The 20,009-nt window shown below is 45.5% G+C and overlaps 1 protein-coding gene across 4 annotated transcripts in view; it reads left to right on the forward strand.

The window, feature by feature from the left end:
• Positions 1-20,009, forward strand: part of FRMD4A (FERM domain containing 4A) — a 271,255-nt gene that overhangs the window by 61,668 nt on the left and 189,578 nt on the right. The window contains exon 1 of one of the 4 annotated variants that reach the window (XM_057366441.1): positions 1,294-1,613. The exons of 1 other annotated variant lie outside the window; for it this stretch is intronic. In XM_057366441.1, coding sequence (XP_057222424.1) covers positions 1,548-1,613 — 66 coding nt within the window. In that variant the 5' untranslated portion in view covers positions 1,294-1,547. Of the gene's footprint in view, positions 1-1,293; positions 1,614-14,376; positions 14,524-20,009 lie in introns of those variants that run through there. 2 more of the 4 variants (XM_057366442.1, XM_057366440.1) reach the window with 2 other exon arrangements.

Raw genomic sequence — 20,009 nt, forward strand, 5'->3', positions numbered from 1 at the left:
GTCCAAAACAGTCCATCATGTAGTTGTCTGGTAAAACTCGTCCATCAGAGACAGTTTCTGTTTGGGTGCTGATGGTACATGTCTGGAAATGTGATTTCAGCCATAACTGAGAACATTTAGTTTGAAACTATGACTCGAAGTCCCTCTAAGCTTCATCAACTCTGTCCTTCTTGCACCTTTATAGATAATACTGGTCCTAAGTTTCTGAAGCCTCTAGGGCAGGCTTGTGGATTTTTTTTTTGCCCAGTGTCTGGAATACATCACATGCCATATTTCACTCTCAGATTTCAGAGTATTTCAGATTTCAGTGGGTACGTGTCAAATAAATAACACAAAACTTGGCTGAGCAATGTAGACATCATGAAAGGCAGTTTGATGAACCTGGTACTGTCTAGGATGCAGAAGACTTTGGGACTGGTTCTGGCTATATCAAGACTTTCAGAATTTCTCCTTTTTGTGCCTCAGTTTCCTTTCTAGTTGGTTCCAGTATATGTTATGCAAAATCTTTGAAGGGTTTTGCTTCAGCTGGGTYATGCCCATCAGTATCTTCCCACTCCATGTGGAGCTGTGAGAGCTACAAAGTGCTAAGCAAGCAGAGTCCTTCTCTCCATTAAATGGGAGCAGATGTGTGGAGGACCAGCAAGCACTTGGGATCCTGTTTTAAACTTCCCATAAATACAACAAAAGGAAGTGTTTTGTCCTGAGAAGTTAGGGGACAAGGATGCTGCAGAGCTGAGGGGGTTGAGTGGTAGGAGTATGTGTCAGAAGGGGGTTTGTAGGGTCAAAATCAAACCCGATAGTAGTATTTGGGGTTATTCCCCCTCCATACATAACCTCAGCAGTCACCTCTATACTCCAGTGCCTTGGGGAACGGGTAAGGGGATCTATTAATACTCTTAGGAAAAAGTTAGTATCCAAACAACTTTTGTTGCCTTGTTTTTTACACGTCTGTGCTCTCCTCTGTCACCAGCTACAGCGCAGAGCCTGGTATGCTGTGACAAAGAGCTATTGAYGGAGTGCTTGTGTGAATTGGCCCAGCACTGGTCACAGCCAACTTCTGTGGGACCCGCTGCCCCCGGTGTACAATACGCTCCAGTGTGCTGGGCCATTTGTGAAAGGTCAGAAATGAACAGAGAAATGGACTGGAGTCAAAAACAAGCAGTCCTATAAATATCAGTCATAGTCAAAGGCGGTTTATTCCATTCCTCCCCTCTCTCTCCCWCTGTGTGTGTCTCTCCCTCCCTCTGTTGTGGTTTCCCAGATATAACTCCATGCTTCTGGCTGGGGAGCTCTGAAAGGAAGGCAGCACGCACATTGCAGCTTCTGCTCCCATCTTGCACACATTATTATGGAATAATCCTCGGTCCTGCAAGCAGGACTGACAGCCGGCACCGAGTCCAGGCGTCATCTGGACTCTGATGTTAAGTTTTGATTTCCTGGATTTTCCTTATCTGTGAGAAACTCATTTGTGACAGTTTGAGAACTAGATTTGGCCACAGACGCTTTGGATTGCGACTTCTGACAGCTTTCTTCTGTTTGACTTCACAATGACTTTAGCAGCTAAATTAGAGGATATTGAAGTGACGCTGGAGCACCTRCTAATGGATGTGTTTGTAAGTAAGCCACAATTTCCTTCTTAAACTGAGATGCCAATAATCCAGAAGGCAGCATACAAATTTTATGGCATATCCAAAGTGTTACATTGACTTAATTCCTTTACATTTCCTGATAAACTCTGTGCAACCCAACACTACCAATATGTTGTGTTTTAGGCATCTCCTGCAAGCCATATAACATGCAAAACTGGAATAATGTGAGGTCCAAGACAGGATAGATTTTGCACTGGTTTTGTGTATCATGTACAAATTTGATGTGAAAAGAAGGAGAGATTTGGTCAGTTTGAGGAATATCTCTGTAAAACTATTGCATTGACAAGTCATTTAAATTGTGTATTGTTTGATATCAAATGCCCTTGACTTTAGGATTTTGACAGCTATTAGACTACAGTTTTGACTTTTGGGTTATTTTGCAAGAGATGGAGGAACAAGGAAAATAGTCATGTCTTCAAGAGAATACAGTTTATKACTCCTGGATGTATCAAATATTTTAAACCACTGTTAATCTGCAATTACTTCCTTGAAATCATCAAAGCTTAGTGAAGCAATGTAAGATTTGCTTCTATGCATCTGAGATAATAATCTGTCTGCCACATCTCATTTTAAAGTTTCTTTAAAATACCAGAATAGTCTTGCCTTTTCCAACACAGCTTGATGGGTTTTACCTAAAGGTCAGAGATGGTCGTGTTTTGGAAGTGGGGTTCTTTTTGGGGGRATGGGTGGAAAACAATAATGAGGGATTGTCTGTTTATTTGTCTTTGTGRAAAAAAAGGAAAAGTCATGCCAAGGTGATCTATACTCTCTGAATTCAGGCTATAACAAATAAGATGGCAAGTGACCTTCTGAATTTTCAGAAGAGATTTTTGGCATCTCTTAAATGGAATATTTCAGATTTCAGGGTTTAGTGATGAGGAATCTTAGGCATCAACCACAAAAGTGAAAAACAGGAGATCCTGCCAGATTTCCAGCCTGTGGTCCAGTTCTTGAGGAGTCCATCTGTGCTGTGAAATGGATTCAAGTTTCTCTGTGCTGATGTCTCTCCTCATACTTTGGAAAGTGCCATGTCCCCTTTCCCAGGCTGCYGAGGAGGGGTAGATGAACATGATTGGAGACTGTCCTGTAAAAGCCTCTACTTAGGGCATGAAATACTGAAACACTCTTTGGGCTGTAATATTTCAATTAACCTAATGATTATTTGCCCCTTTGGATTCAACTCCTTTTCCCAGCTTTGAGTGAATCCCAGAGAAAATCCCTAAGGATTTAAATCCCCATGACAAGCAAAGATGTAACATCTGCCTCTCATGGCCACAGCACACTGTGAAAGTTATTCTGTGTGGGAAGGGGGCAGTGCCTTCTTTGGAGTATTTGCAAATGTTGTAGGATAAACTTGGCATCACAATTCCTCTCCGTCTATTTCTAGCTCAGCATCGCTTAATTCACTTGGGTGTTTGACACCTGGGGAACTGAGACCTTCCTGGGACTGGTGTCAKTGGGTGTTTAAAGCATTTTGTCACAGGGCAGCTCCAAGCAGCATCTCAGAGGCTGACAACATCTGGAAAGACAGGGTTGACTGAGGCTGAACAATCCTACAYGTGTCTGATTGTGTTTGAAGGGTGTGAGAAGCCTCCTGCCCTGCTGGGAACCACACAGCCCTGTAAGACAGGGAAGTAGGGAATCATATCTTCTTGGCTTTTCATGTCCCATTTTCTATTTTAATGTCCTTGCCTTGATTCCATCCAAATGCCTCTCCTCATGAGTTTTTGGGTTTGTTGATTGGTGGTTTTTTGGTTTTTTTCTTGCAATGAGGGTGATATTGGCCAAACAAAATGTGAGCCAGATTCTTCAGAGRTGCAGGTGACCTCAGTTTGTGAAACCAATAGAGATCTTCTCAGGTTGTGTTTTGAACTTATCCCTCCAAACCGTAATTCCAGAAACCCAGTGGAACATCCCCAGCTGGGACAGCTGGAATTGTGACTCAGGGAYGTGTCTGTGCAGTGCCATTCTGTGCCACTCGGGAGCACAGCTGGGTGTGGAGGGGCTGGGGTGTGTGTTAGCAGCATTGTCACACTGCCATTGTCACATGGACACATTGTCACATTGTCACTGCAGCAGTGTCACAGCTGGATGCTCTGCAGAGCCTGGGGCTGTACGACCCAGGGGCAGCACGTCCAGGCTGCACGTCTCGCTTCAGGGCTGGGAATCTAATTTGGCCTCARTGCAAATCAAGGTTTTCCCTTATGAGCAACCATGTGTTCAGCTAGCTGGGCTCTTCTAAAACCTACCTAGGAACTAAGGCAGAAAGAATTTGGATAATCTCAATTCAATGCCAAATGCAGAATCTCCACTATCAGGCGCAGTTTTCAGGCTTTACTCACACATCATCTTGCCTTGCYGCTCTGTTTGATCTTAAACCCCCGATTCATTTAGCAATGCTAAAAATAACCTCTGGATGTACTGGATACAGAAAAGTAAAYATAAAACTCAATATGAAGGAAGGGCGAAACGTCGAGCTCTGGCTGTTRCAGAGCATTCTAGCAGCCAGGTTTGTCCAAGGTCATTAATCCATTACCAAATGTTTTGCTGCAGCAAGGTGGGTATTTTCRTGAGGAGCACAGGGCCAGATTGGTGGGGCTGGATGGGCTGAGGGCAGACRGACTGCCAGGTAACAGGACCCCCCGGGAATGATCTCCAAGTCTGCTCCATGCCATGCATCTTCATCTGTGTCAGGTTTATTGCCGGAAGAGCGAAGCCATCTGTCACCGTAATGCTCCTCTTCCAATTCTTCCGTGCCCTCCACTGCTGCAAACCAGGTGATTACTTACAAAATTGGGAAATTGTGGTCTGCAGAGCCTTCAGCTTCTTTTTCTTTCTTTGGAAGAAACTTAGTTTTAATGTTTCTTGGACCTTAGGGGCAGTAACCCATTCCAGAAGCAGTGGACCCCGACAAAGCTCACTTTAATAGCTTGTACTAAGCTATCAAGCCCATTTTGTCACAGTGTAAAAGGTTAYAGCAGACAACAAATGAGAAGCAAACACCAGTTTCTAACAAAAACTGAGACATAGCTCAGCTCAGACTAACCCACCTCGATGTAATTTAGCTTCTGCAGTAACATAGACTGAAGAAAAACTACAGTATTGGGTCAGTTTTTCTCTGGACAAGGTTTTTATCTAAATTCTCCTGCAGGAACTCACCTGGAGTGAATTCAGCAGTTTTTTCAGGGATTATGGCGAGCCTTGCCAGCAGATATGTTAAACACTTCCTCTGGAAAGCTAATATTACACAAGAACACTTTTTAAATTCTTTTTTTCTCCCTTTTTTGCGGAGACCAGAGATTTGCATCTACACGGCACGAGCTGCCACTTCCTTCCAGGACACGGTGTTCTCGTGGCGTTGTCATCCCGCTATCAGGGAAGCAGCTGGTTCTGAGCTGACACTTCCTTCTCCCTGTTTCCAAAGGGCACTGCAGAGCTCTGCTGGGCTGCTCAAGATGAGATGAAAGGGAAGCCTCCAACATGACATTTYATAATTAGCTGTCATCACCGGCGGGCTGCCACCGAGTCACTTGATGAGCTGGGACTTGGCTGGCTGGAGAAAGCTGGACAGGGAGGCAGGGACAAAGTAGGGGGGCAGTGCAGGGACAAGCTCAGCAGGTCCCTGGGGTGTGCTAAAGGGAGCAGAGAGCCTGGGTATGAAATGCAGGCTCGGAATCCTTGTTTCACAGCTTGCAGAAGGCATCCCTGAGCTAAACYCTCCTTGCCTCTGGACGTGCTAATTATTCTTGTGCAGTCTGTGAAAGGAGACCTTGAGGGAAACCTCAGGATCAACCTTGCTGCTTTCCAAGCCTTGCCTTAGGCACAGGTAGAGCAAACCTCCAGGATATACCATGTACAGCATGTATGGGGCACTTTGCATGGGGTGTCGGGAAAGGGTTGGAAATGAGAAGCGTTGTGGAACCTGCACCACTGAGGGATGCTTTTCTTTGCATTATGGATGTGGCTTTAGACCTGCTAAAAATAGACTTTCAACCAAATGGGCTAAAAGATAATAAACCTGTTAAKAAAGTTAGCCTGAAGTAGTCAAACATCAGCTGGACTCACAAAGGAGAGTGAATTCTGAGGGCAGGCATAATGGACGTGTAGTGGATGCCCCAGGGAAAAAAAAAAAAAAAACACCAGAGGAATTCTTTGAACCGTGCACCCTGTGTGCCTGGCCCACTCCAGATACAACCTGGAAGACAATAGGCAATTTATCTTCAGCMGTTCCTGGGGTCTTAGACCCCATGCAAACACATCCTGTCAAATCACAGTACACTCTATAGCTCCTTCTATATTCCTGCAAACATCAATTTCCACAGTTGGCTCCTCAGGYTTCCTCACACCACACTCCACAGGAAAATATATGTATTTGTGTACATGCATATATGTTTATATATGTATATATAAAAATGTTTGAAATATGTTTTTAAATATCTGTATCTCTATATATATCATATACATGTTTATACATGAGACTATCTGATGCAATTGTATTTTTGAGGGTTTTATGGGATAGAGGGGGGCTTGCTTTGCCCTGGGTGGATGTAACAATCCAGATTTGCCATGCTCCAGCCCCCCCTGTCACCCTGAGAATCAGCTGTTCTTCTCCCTCCCCATGTTGTCAGGTCCTGGCAGAGATAACACCAAAATAGCAAGGGCAGGAGACTCAGTCAGAGGAAATWACCTGGGATGAACTGGAATTAAGGTGTGAGTCAAACTCCTGTATCCAGACAGATCTAAAGCTGGATATTTGAAAGAGAKGGACTTGGACACTGAGACTGAAATGAGGGTGAGGTCCCTTGGCCAGTGGCACCCCAGGAGGCARAATTCCCTGGTGGATGTTGGCAATGGGGATGGCACTAGGAGGTGGACAAGGCCATCATGYCCTGGTAAGGATTTGGAGTGGTGGCTACCAATACCCACCTATTCTAGATCTAAAAYTAAGTTGTGAAGAGAGGGTCATTTAGTTGATGTGGCTCTTTATTAATAATAGTGAAATAGCAATAAAATCAGCACTGATAATTCTCATGTTACAGATAGAGAAATTGAGGAGCATGGAGTCATTTAAGCATCACCCTCCTCCATCTCCCCACTTAGAAATGAGTAGAAATGCAACTTCCAGAAACCCACTTTGTTGATCTGCTCCTCCAGAGCATCAGACTCCACACAATCACAGAACAATCCAACCATCAATGTTTCACAGATCTCTGATGCCAAGGACGAAGTCTCACTTTGGATCTAGTCCTAGCATGCTCTGGCATAGATAACTGTGAAATTTGTCTATTTTTTKGGCAATTACACCATTAACATTCCTGTTTTCTCACACCATCAACACTAGTAGACAGTAGATATCTTCGCAGCTGGCACTGAGGACAATCTGGAGACAAGAGGAGTGCAGGAAGATGGTTGTGATGAACTTGCTTCAATCACCATTTGCACCCTGAGTCCTGCACACAGCACTCCCCATCCCTGCTGTCCTCAAATGAACATTCTTGCTGTTGCTATTGACTCTGGGTGTCTGTGTTACATTTTTCTTAATAACCATTGCAATAATAAGACATTACCAACATGTAAAGTGATCCATTAACCTCTACAGCAGCAATAAATTGTGTGGTTTTGCCAGGCTGCCAGGGCTTGCTAATCAAAGAGCAAGAAGTGAGTACACCCAGAGTAGTCACAAATCATGCAGAAGTGTGGGTGCTAACCTCACCCCCTGCAATATAATGGGTATTTTAATGTGTTTATTTATCTGAGAAATTGGTTCTTTGAAGCAGCTCCTAATGAGTTTCTCTCTGGCAACAATAGAATCCCCCAGTTTTTCCTCAGCATCCAGTTTGYRGGAGATTTWAAGCTTYACCCTCCACCTCTAGAGTCAGCACRAGTTTTGCCAGTGTAGYTCAGAGGACAGAAGCAGAATCRGCCCCCTTGACCTGCAGTAAAAGCTGAGGTTGCTTAGCAGGATTAGCCATTAAAGAGATCTAATTAGGGACCTTGCCTCAGGTTGTGTTTAGGCACTTCTGAAACTGAGAAATGAAAAATAATCATAGCAGGTTTTCCCAGTGAATGATGTAGTCCAGCATCATGTCTCAAGCAGCAAATAACATCAGGTGCCATCAGACAGCTCAGAAAGAGGGCAAATGCACAACCACAATCCCCACAGTTACCATACAACCACCAGTTCTTTGCACTCAAGGGTTTCACAACCCAGAATTTAGCAGCCCACAGTAGATGTCCTTTTATGAATTGGTTGGGTMATTTTTTGAGCCCAGCCCAGGAATCTGAGTTGCCAGACACAGCTGCCATGGACAGTCGTGGGGCAGAAGAAAAGCCACAGTGCTGTGCTTCAGCCCTGCACACGATGCCACCAACTGCAGAGAATTCCCATCTGGCTCCCATGAGAGTCAGATCGTGTTGCTGACCCTCAGAGAGCCTTTGTGGAACAGGAGAGCTCTGTGGAGCAGCCTAGGCAGGGTCAACCACGCTGAACAACACACAGAAATAAGAGTGAGAATGAAGGGCTGGGAGTGTGAATGCCCAAAGGGATGTAGCAAACACAAGGTAATTAAATACAGCTACCAAGGGACACAGGGGAACCTCTCAGAGCTGACAAGGCAGACCAAGAGTGGCCAGTAGTGATGCTTGTTTTGTGGGGAGACATTGACACTCTCAGGTGCCAYTCAGCCCCCAGTAAAGGAGGCAGCTGAAGCAGCTCTGGTGTCTCAAATTTTGCAAGTGACCATTTCTTTCCAGCTGTGACAAAAGGACCCCAGGTGACAAGCTCACATAAAGGGACCAAAGCTAGGAGAGATAAAGGCCACTTCAGGTGTCTCCTACAGCTAGGATGACTACATGTGAATAGATAAGAATTACAGGGAGAGACTTCAGGATTCCAAGCCTGAAGATCTGGAGAGTCAAACCTTTTACATTTCTTCATTTCTCCAGAAAATAGACTCAAAACACAGCCAAGTTTTGTTTGTATTTTGCCAGTTAGCAGTTCCTCTTCCAGCTTTGTGCAGAATTTCACCTCACTTGGAGAAAAGTCATCATTATTCCATGCCTGTGAGACCTCAACTACAGAACAAAATTTGTCTGAGAAGTTGTTTACCAAGTCTGGCAAAGCTTGAAAAATCTTCTTGTACGATCTCTCAGGGGTCTTCTGCTCCCCTCCTTTCTTTGGGGACATGTTGGTCTCTCTGCTACTCAAGTGGCTTTCTCATGGAGCAACAAATCCTCCTCTCCTTCCCTCACACAGACACATGTGCTTTCCCACAATATATTAAGATTAATCAAAGCAGTGTAGCAAGGATGAAGTTTTAAAAGAGAGAAAATTGCAYGGAACAAAGAAGCATTTATCTTCACAGTGTTTGACATAGTCCATATGTCACATATCCTGTTTAAGGCTTAAATGGAGCTCAAGGCTGAGTACCTTCCATGCCGTGCTGAGCAAACCCTTATTTCTCCAGGAATTGAAGCAAATCAGCAGTGCTAAGCACTCCACAGGAATAACCCTCGCATTTTGAAGTTTGATAACTGAGATGCACCAAGTATTTGCACATTCCTTGCACTCACCAAGATTTGCAAAGGCTTTAGACCAGGTCCCCAGCAGAAATATTGCGTAGTCATCCCCCAGCTAAGAGCATGCCTGCTATTGTGTGCATCACACCCCGCCTCTGCTGCACAGCCACCATGTGGGAATGTGCTATTGTTGCCAAATAGCTCCTCCTTTGTTTATATTAGCCCTGGAAGTCAGAGGTGGCCCCTTCGATCCYTCTGTGATGTTTACAGGGGCGTGTCTCCAGGGCAGTGGGGTCAGGCGAGTTCCCTCCCTAATTAATTACTGTCTCTCTGAGTTATGTGGGAAACGAGCTGACCTGCCAGYGCACTGAAACCCAAGGGAATTGTCCTTCCATCTAGCAGAGGCCCTGCTTGCTATCTGCTGCTGGACAGGGTTTTCCAGGAGCCCATCTGCCTGGATGCTCACAGGCTGAGRCCACTTTGCCCAGCAAGGACCACACAGAGGTCAGAGGATGCAGAAGAGAGCAGGAGGTGGGATGGAGGCAGCTCTGGGACAGCAGGAGGGGAAGAAGAAGGGAGCAGGTTGCTCTGTCCTCTTTCCTGAAGACATTTCCTGGGTTTGTCTWCATCTGTGCCATGATTTTCAGTAGGGGCAGTGCCAAGAGCTTGCTGGTTTGGTGGACACAGCAGCTGATGGGTCGAAGGGCTTGGCTGAGTGCAGGTGACATCCTGGGTTCTGCTCTGCTCTGCTCTGCCATTTCCCATGAACAGCCAAAGCACCTGATGAGCAGCCATGTGGATATTTAGGCTGGAACACCAGTGAGAGAGGACATTTAGGCACACCTGACATGGCACTCTGGGTTAACCTACAGCAATGTGTATCAGATATGAGCTTCTGTGAGTCCAGACGGGCTTGGTTCTGGGTTTTGTTTAGGCTTGTGCTAGTCAGACCCACTACATACCTGTGAACTGCAGGTGGTTGAACAGCTGTGCTGCAGCACGAGGTAAATTTGTCATAGGACCCTAAATTCCCCAGGGCCTTTGTTTGTGCATGCTGATGGACATGTTGCACGTGCAGCCCAACACCATGGTGATCTCTGCATGACCCAGAGCACTCAAACAGAGAGAAACAAAGCATGAATCTCTGTTCAAGAGTGGGGTTGGCTGACCCTCATATTCAGCCTGGGCAGCTGCACCCAGCAGAGGCACTGCTTGCCCAGGGGAGGCAGGGACAGGATAATCCATGTGGCCCTCCAACATGACACAGCCCTGCTATACACACAAGCCCCAAGTCTTTCTGTGACTCTGGACCACAAACAACCTCCCTCTCTCATCCCTGCAAGCTGCTGATAGATAGGAGTCCTGTGGGAATGGAGCTGCATCCCATGTGTTTTCCCACATCCCTCCCCAGGCTAGAGTGATCATAACATTTCTCTGTAAAACACCGTGTAAGAATGGAAAATTGTGTAGCTTTTTTAAATAAAAGGCAAGCTGGATTTGCAATGACAACCTCTGCACATCTTTCACTCCCAACAAGGCAATTTCCTTTGCAAGCTGATTCCGAGTGCAATAAAATATAAAGTAAGTCACTGTAGGGTTTGCAGCCCCAAAGCTCTGGGGAAGCTCCGTTCTTCTCGTCTTCCCAACAAAACAGTAAGGGAGGATTGCTTACAGTGGGAAGTAAGAAATTCCACAAAGATTAATAGAAGCTGCTAAAGAGCTCAAATACAAGTGGTTTCCCTATCAGGACTCCAGGGAAGAATTTGGCTTTGCTACTGACAGACCGTAGATATCATCCAGGGTGGAAAATACTGCCAGGAGCTGCCAATTATCCTTGTTTCCTCCTCAATCTCTTGCCATACTTGCATCTTCAAGGAATACCGAACTGAGGTGGATTTTTCTGTACTTAGCAACTTTTCAATTCTGCAATGCAATGTCTTACTGATAGATCTGATGGATACCACACACTGCATTTCAGCCTGTGCCACTGCAGTCACTGGTTTCCATTCACTGATCTCCACTGGGAATACCCTGACTTGAAAATTGACTCCGGTGTGGCAAATACAAAATACACTTTGCAGCAGTAAATGGTTCCTCTCTCCTTTTCATTAAAGACTGAAAGAGAAATCTAGTCCAAATAGCAATGTATTGGATATACTTTCCTCTGATGCATTGTTGCCACAAACCACCGCTCCCGGAAGCCTGCAATTAGTACTGAAAAKCATCCACTGCTTTAAAGAGCTTTGTCTTTCATCAGTCAGTAAAATCACTGTGTCCCTTTTGAGGGTCTGTGGGGGCAAGGGCAGGATGTTCCCTTAGAATATTTGGGGTTTTTTTTCCTACTGTACTGTTCAGCTGAAGGTTATCTCTGCAGACAGTGCAGTTAAATGAAGCCTCAGTGATGAGCCTGGTCATCTTAATCTGCATCTGCAGAYACCTAAATGGGAAAGGGGGCTCTGCAGAGGCAAATTCAGAATTTGATGGGCTCAAGAGCCCTTGGATGTTTTTATGTCTGCCACCAACATCCTCTCTGGGAACAACTAGAAAGACCCTCATGGGAGCAATGTTTTACATCACCTACCTGCAGGCAACCTGTCAAATGAATTCTAGATTGCCCTGTGCACTTCCCTACCAGTAAGCTTTGAACAAAAAATAAAAAGCCAACATCTCATCCTTCTGGATAGTTTTCACARTCCTGATGATTATGGTTTGGCCTCCTGCCTCCAGGTTCATACCACCTGGGAAATGAAGAATGAAACAGAAGAAAGTGTCACAGTGGGTCCAGCTTCATGTGGAGGGGGTGACTCCTCCACATGACTTTCATGTGACTGGGGTGCAGCACAGTGAGGGAGCAAGGAGTCAGGTCCAGTGGGATGTATAGGGATCTTACTGGAATTGGTTCCAGTAACATGCAAATGGATGGATTTCTTCTACTTTTCACATGAAGTTTCCTGTAAAGAAGAGTATTTTTCTTTTTATTCAGCTGCCTTGAGCAATACACAGATTTGCATTTCACTGGCAAGACCTAAAAATCTGGGGGAAAAAAAACTTGTGTTTTGTTGAAATGACTGAGTGAATGGTCCCTTTTCCCTTGTGGAGATAATCAATGTGTGGTGCTTCATGCTGGTACCACTGGACTGTCTGTGCCTGGTCCCAGAGCCTGATGGCTTACAGACACATCTCCGTGTGTGCTGTGGCTCTTTGTCCCCTCTAGTGGATAAATYTCTATCTACAGAGCTGTTTCTTCCATGGGCTGGACCTTCAGGAAGGAGAACATGCTTGCAGGAATGTGAGAGCTCCTGGGGAAAGGGAGTGGTGTGGGCAGGAGCCCCTCCCACGGCTTTGGATGGAGTGAACAGGGATGAACAGAGTGCCTTTGCCACTCTGCTCTKGCATGAAACCCTCACCCTCGAGGTCCTGACTCAGGCATGAGTCAGTTTTTATTCAGGAAAAGCTCTGGTTGCTTTTCTGATTGCTGCCACCTTTGCCCTCTTCCTCCAGCAGTTGGTCCCCGGTGGCTCTGCTGATGCAGGCAAAGGTTCCCCATGGGAAATGCCAAACACTTCATGCTTTAAAAAAAGAGGTAGGCAGGCTGTGAGATAGCAGGGGGGCAATAACAATCATTAAAAAAAAAACCTGCGAGAAGAAAAGACCCTAACTGTACACCTATTCCACAGAAAGARCCTATATAAGTCAGTCATGCTTAAGATATTTCCATCTTTTCCTGTCTCTTTCACTCTCTTTGGCAAGAGACATATGGAACTAATTATGAACAAAGGCCAATTGTTTTACTATTTAGAGTTTCCCACATCAAGCAGCGGTTTTTATTTTTCTTTGACTGGTTTTAATGCATGTGCATATGCTGAGCAGATAGAGAGATTTTCTTTTTTATTTGAAATGGTTGCTTTAATGTCATGTCCCTAACACCTTCATCCCAGCTTTTGGACTTGGATCAAAACAAAGTATTTTTAGTTTTGCATTAAAATGAGAACAATACATGGAGGAAGGGGTTGGCTCTCCAACTCAGCAGATTTTTGCWCTCCCAGCTAGACTGCTTTAAGGAAAAGAACGTGGGCCAACATCTTTTCCATTTTACTAGGCAAATTCGCAGAACCACTAAGGAATTGCTAGGTTGAGAAGCTCCCACTTTGCACACATTAACTCTAAAYTGCATGTGGACCAGCCTCTAACAGAGTACAGAAATGAACACAACATCCAAAGTTTCCTTTAAAAGTACAGGATTATACCTGGCTGCTGTTGGACAACCCTTGATGTTCTGGAAAGACTGTGGGGAGGGGAAGTATTTTTCTGCTTTCCAAAGCATGTGTGTGCAATTTAGAGTGTAAATACAGTTTCAAACTTTCCTTCTAGAGAAAGAAAACAAAATCACCTACTAGCATCAAAAGTGGTTTTATAAGAAAAAAATAGAAGTAGACATTGAGAGTGACTTTGTGCAGTAACACTTCACAGTTAACAGACTGTAACGTAATCATTTTTGTACGTGAGCACTAAGTGCACACAGAAGCTGTGGGCATCACCCTTCAGGCTTTCAATGGTGTGGATTTTAGTGGCACTGCCTGTTCTGTGTCCTGGTGCATGTGCTGCTCTGCTCACACAGACCCTGGATCTGTGAGCTCTCTGTTCAGCTGAGCAGCCCCGAGGAGCTGCCCGAGCTCTCTGCTCTGGGGGAGCGCTCTCCARCATCCAGGAGAGAGGAGTATCCGAACCCAGGAATTAACAGTAATCTCTGCACCAGATGGTGATACACCAGATATTCTTTTTAAGGTGAACATRTGATCTACTGTACAGCAAACCAGAGGGGTCTGCAGTCACATGGCAAAACGTATAATAACTCAGATAGGGCTTTGATTAGACAACTGACCTGGTTACCATCTGTAGCAACAAGAAGCGGGCTTGACGTTTTTGGAACATTTTCCCCAGAAGCTTAATTCTTCCACCTCTATGGCACAGCAATCCTGCTGAGCAAACTACACYGAGAAACAGAAGGGAGCTAAAGATACGCTGCTTGAAGCATGTTGTTAAGGTTACAASGCTTGGGGTTTCCTTTTTTCATTTTTTTTTTTTCCCATTTCCCCTCTCCTTCTTTTAAACAAGCCACATCTTGACTCATATGGTCTGATGTGAAAACCCACTCAGCTATTTGGTAGTTGGGAAATCTAGATGAGCCTGTGAGTTATTTCAAGGGAAGCCTGTGTGTGCTGTGAACTCTCTCTCTCTCACACACACGAGTTAGCTCTGCACTATGGTAGTACAGGCAGCTGTGACTCCGGGTAGGACCCGAAGACTTTTATTCAAAATACCATATGGATCACTGAGGAGACGCAGTGTGGAAAGGGTAAGCCATGATTTCTTTGTCCTGAATGCATGCCCAGAGGATGAGGAGGGTACCATTTCATAGCTGYTGTCTGCCCTGTTAGCAGTCAGAACTAATAGGGATTATGTCACGGTGTGAAGAAGTTACTGCTGGTGTGTGCCAGGGCAGGAATTACTGTTGGTGGGAGCTGCGTGGTGATGAATGGGAATTAATTCTTGTCAGAGGCTGTGTGCTAACTTCGGGTGAAAATTGGTGCCAGAAGGAACTGTAAGATAACATACAACAAATGYAACTAGTTAAAGACTCTGTGGCAATAGTTGGGGGTAATAATTTCTGAAAAAAAATAGTTTCAAATAATCAGTACTCACTGAGGGAGCGTGATGGCATATGGCAGCACCGACCTGTAGCATTGGGGAGTAAATAATAATGATAATGATAATGATAATGATAATGATAATGATAATGATAATGATAATAATAATAATAATAATAATAATAATAATAACAATAAATGGCAAATAATGAACACCAGAAGAGGTGTGGAAGGGCTCGGTGTGAGTGAGCACAGACTCAGGTACCCACCGGTGTCTGTCCCAGCTGAGATTTCAGTGAGCTCTGGTGGCAGTGAGGGCTCTGCAGTGCACAGGGTCACTTTAACCAGTGCCAGCTGCAGTGACACCACAGGGCTGTCCCTGGACAGTCGGGGCAATGCTKCTGCTTCCATGCTGCAGCAGGAATAGCAGGGATCCAGGGAAAACTGCAGATGTGTCATTAATTACTTGGAAGCACATCACCTCAGTGCCCAGGGAAGCAGCAGGTTTTGGCATTCTGAGGGATTGATGGGCTGGCATCTGGGACAGGGGGCTCAGCTCAGAGTGTGCTGACACCCACAGAGCTCACACTGAGCCCACATCTGGCACACACCAGGTGCTCTCAGGCTGCCTGTGCCTGGTGTGCTGTCTCTGGCAGAGCTGCAAGGGGCAGCCCAGCTGTCCCCAGGGGACAGGGACACCTTGCACACACACTCAGCTTGTCACTACTGATATTCCCTCCAACAGTGGTCGGCTCAAGGGAGCGGCACACTCTGCTCATTCCTGCCCACAGGGGGTTCAGGTTGAGTGTCCCACTGGGGGACAAGGGGTGCTGCACCCACTGTGGGCAAGTGTGGAAGCTCTGCAAACCCAGAGTGGCTCAGAATTGGTCCTTTCACCCAGGAAAGAGGAAAACCTTTGCTGGAGGCATCTGTTTTGCTGAAAAGCAGTCTGGCTGCAGCTGAAGCCACCTGTGAGTTTACTTCAAGTCTGTTGCACTTAAAAAAAAAAAAAATCTGCTTCTGTGCATTTCAAACTGATTTTTCCCTGCATTTTTCTTTCAAAAAGAGTCTAATTTTATTTAGACGAATTCCTTCTTTTTTTTTTAAGGAATATGAGAAAAATCTCAAAAATTAAAAGCTGTTTGGAAAATATTTTGGTTAAACACAAAGCCTTTTTGTTGTTTGTTTTTCTTTCGCCTCCATTTGGCAGRAGGGAGAGCAGAATAACTTTGTGTCAACCTGAAAAATATTTCCTTTGCCTTTCCAGTCCGTCAAGCAAACCAAAGATAATCAATTATTCACACAGCTTTGGTCTGCTATTGTTTGATAGTGGGTTGTTGCTTTGGAGAGCGTTCAGAAATGTCCCTCCCGGTAAATTTGGGCTTTGAGGTTCAAGATGCTGGTTCTGAGAGGGGCCCAGGGCAGACAGCCCTGATGCTTTAACCTGCCTTGGGTCAGGTTTTATTTTGTGTCCTGTGGTTTGTGGCTGCTCTCCCGAGTGTGGGGATGCAGAGAGGGATGTCCCCTGCCAAGGTGGCTTCCCACAAGGTGGCAGATGATTTTCCATCCAGACCGAGCTCCCAGCTGCTGCAGGGCCACTGTCCTCTGCTGCTGATGGCCACAGGGGGTCCCTCCCTGTCTGGAGTGGCTCATGCTTTTATTGCAGACGCTGCCTGAGGCTCAGTCTAGAGACAAATCATAAAATTATAGAATGTTTGGGTTGGAAGAAACCTTGAAGATTATCGTGTCCCAACCCCCCTGCCATAGGCAGGATGCCACACACTACATCAGGTTTCTCAGGAGTTTGTGCAACCTGGCCTTGGGCACTTGTAGGGATGGGGCATCTGCAACCTCTGTGAGTAACCTGTGCCAGTCAATGCCCCACCATCCTCACAGCAAAGAATTTTTTCCTCACATTTAATTTAAATCTCTCCTCTTTTAATTTCAAACCATTCCCCCCTTTTTCTGTCATTATTTGAGAGACATAAAACAGTGCAGAAAATGAAACCACTTTCCCCCATGATGCACATATCCCCTATGGAAAGCTGCTATCCATACTGACCTGCAGGAGCAGCAGCTGCCCCAGTCTTTGCCTTGCTCTGGGCAGTAGTCCATGTGATGGAGAGGTGTAAAAGCCAGCAGAATTCTCACAGGGTTTCCAGGAGAAAACACCATGGCAGGGAGCAAAGCAGAGCTGGAGATACCTTMAGAAGAAGGTGTTGGAGAATGTTAATATTTAAATAAGAGACAAGGACAGCTGCATAAGGATGCCCAGCACTGCAGGGGACTTTACAGTGTGTACAGCCTTAACAGCTCCACACACAGCCCAAGTGACACTGTCAGGGRGGTTGTGTTGTTTTATTTTTACTTATATCCACAGTTTATTTCTCTCCTTCCCACTTCTTGACCTAAGGTTGGGATAGTTTAGGTTTCTCAGGCAAATGCTGGCAGCTTGCTACAAGGGTTGCCAGAGAATTTGGTGGGATGGCTTTTGCAACCCCTTTTTTCCCGTCCTCTGTCCTTGTTGTTTTTGTCTCTGCCTCATCCCAGAACTGCCCCACCAGCATATGGCCCATGGGGTTGTGTTCAGCCTGGCTGAAGGATGCATCTCTCTCTCCCTTGAGCCCCCCCACCAGCAAGAGTTGGCAGAGCCCCAATACTTGGGGTCCTGAAGCCACACAAAAATCAGTTTTTAAGCTCAGAGTCCACAAAATCCCACTGCAGCAGTGAAAGAGCCTTAAAWACAGCCCTGAGTGAGTGGGTTTCACATGCAAAACTGAAGATGTGAGAGATGCATGCAATGCATGGCACTCACCCWGAGGAAGACAGGGCTTTACAAAGGYTTTTGCAAGTCCMRGTGRAAAAGGGCAGKGCTAAATATCAGTAGTTATGACACAGAGACCACCAGACTTGCCAGCTGAGGCAGAATGAAGCTTTGTGCTTTGTGCCACGGGGCTGGTGGCACAGATGGTGTCAGGATTGGGGCATGAGTTGGGTTCATCCAATTCAGTGGTGGTGTCTGAGATGTGTCCATCCTCACCAGCACATGGGGTTGCTTTGGGATCACTGCAAAGGCAGTCAAAATGCCATGTGRGGGTTGCAAAGGAGGACCCCTGAACATATCTTTGGCTGATTTAATAATCCCTAAACTGCAGCTAGCTCTATTTTAACCAGCACATACACCTTGGTCAGAAGAGGAACACTCCCCCCACCACCAAAAAAAAAAAAAAAACCAAACAGGAAACCTGAATCCCATCCCTAAAACAGCATTTCTCAACGCAGAGCCCTCCCCACCAGATCTTCCTTCTCTGGGTCTTCTTCCCCCACCAGAACCCAGCATGTTAAATATGCAGCCCCTTCTCCCTTTGCATTATTGATGTGAGACGGTTCGTGCCTCCGAGCTGTGTTTATCACATCCATGTGCTGCGGATGTGTGCGAGAGGAAGATGGATTGAGTCCTGCTAATGTYTAACAAATGCCTAGCACCATCCAGAGATCTGTCCCTGCTGCTTCAAGGCACTGGTGAGGAAGAGCACAATTTACTCCTTCTCTCCAGACCTCACTGGCTGTTTTCCAGCCACGGGAATGTTTCTCACCACAAACACAAGGCTTTGTTTGCTCGAGTTAGTAAGCCTAGAGGAAACACGCAGTTTTCTTGTATTGAAAAGGAACAAGTCTGCCCTCTCTTCTGCYTTTGAGGCTCAAAGCCTGGCACTACAGAGGCTGTGTAAAAAGGAAGGTCATCTCCAGGCGAAAAGAAGTGCTGTAAGAAACTAATCAAGCTGGGAGAGGTCCAGCTGGAAAAACTATTTTAAATTGGGTTTTGAAGTTTCTGCCCCAGCTTTAGGTTCCRGTTCTGGGCTATAGTAATTTAAAGGCCTCATGCCCAGTTGTGTCAGTGGATGCTTGCAGCTCAGCAGGAATTTAGTCTAGATTGCTTTTTTTATTTCTTGTGCTTCCAAAGAAGATAAGTTAAGATTAAAAATGCAGCCAAAGCCCCAAGCCACAGCTCCACTGTCCATTACACAAATGTAAATCTGTACAAGCAAGGAACTGGGACTGCTATTTACCTATGACACTTCTCTGAATGGATATCCATGAACACTCACTCGTATCATGACTTTAAAACACACCAGGCAGAGATAAATCCGTAAATGGATATTTATTGCCATAGAAAACAGATGGCAGAAGACAAAGCTCCCATGATCTTATCCCAAGCTTGCAAGCACGTTAAGAATGCAGCAGGAAACGTCATTCCTCCTATAAATAAATTTCTCTTGAGAAGAGAGAACCCAGGGCTGAAAAAAAGGTCAGTCTTTCTGCTCTGCAGGCCAAGTCTGAGGCAGGTTTTCCCACGCTACTCTGCAGCTTATGGCGACCTTTGCTTTTGGCAAGAGAGGAGATTGCCTCYGAGCAAACCCAGCAAAACTGTTCCAATACGCCTTGCTGCTGTACAAACCTACCAGCACTTTCATTATTCTGAGTTCCTGATTTTCTTTTTCTAGCAGACAAAGCATAATTCAGCATKCAGCTTGTTACTAGTAATTTTTCCAGCAAGGATTCAAGAGCAGAGTGGTGGGAAATGTCTCACATGGGGGGTTGGAGCGCGGGGTCTGACGGGGTGGAACGGGCAGAGCTTGGAGCATTCACGAGGGAGTGATCCCAACCCATGGAGCCCTCGGTGCAAACTCTGTGCTGTGAGTGATGCTGTGAGCACAGGCTCTGACACCACGACTGAGCCACTGCTCCGAGGGAAGTTGATCTCTCCAGTTCACGCTATTCACTCGAAATCTCTYACATTGGCAGGCAGGTCCTGCAGACCTTTGCTTAGCATCTTCACTGACATTTTTTGGACGGGTGTCTTACCTTGACAGCATCACTGCTGATCTGATAGACTGCCGAGGTGATAGCAGAGTTACTCAGATATCACAGATAACTAACAAACAATACATAGCTGAGTGCAGAATTTGCCAAMGAAAGACCTTGAAGCAAGGAACTACTGTCTTTTCTGTATTCTGAATGTTACTCAAGTCTTAAGGTGATAAAAAATTATTCGCTGTCCCTATAGACAAATAATTGTAGCGAAATAAAAAAATGAATAAAAGGCTAATCTTAAGTAGCAAAGCTGTCACCTGTGTAATGCTCTGATATAATCACTTGTGACTGCCGAAACATCAATTTTATCTGCTTCATC

Source organism: Malurus melanocephalus, unplaced genomic scaffold (assembly GCF_030028575.1).
Source record: "Malurus melanocephalus ecotype Western Australia unplaced genomic scaffold, MMel_1.1 scaffold_65, whole genome shotgun sequence".
NCBI classification, from domain to species: domain Eukaryota; kingdom Metazoa; phylum Chordata; class Aves; order Passeriformes; family Maluridae; genus Malurus; species Malurus melanocephalus.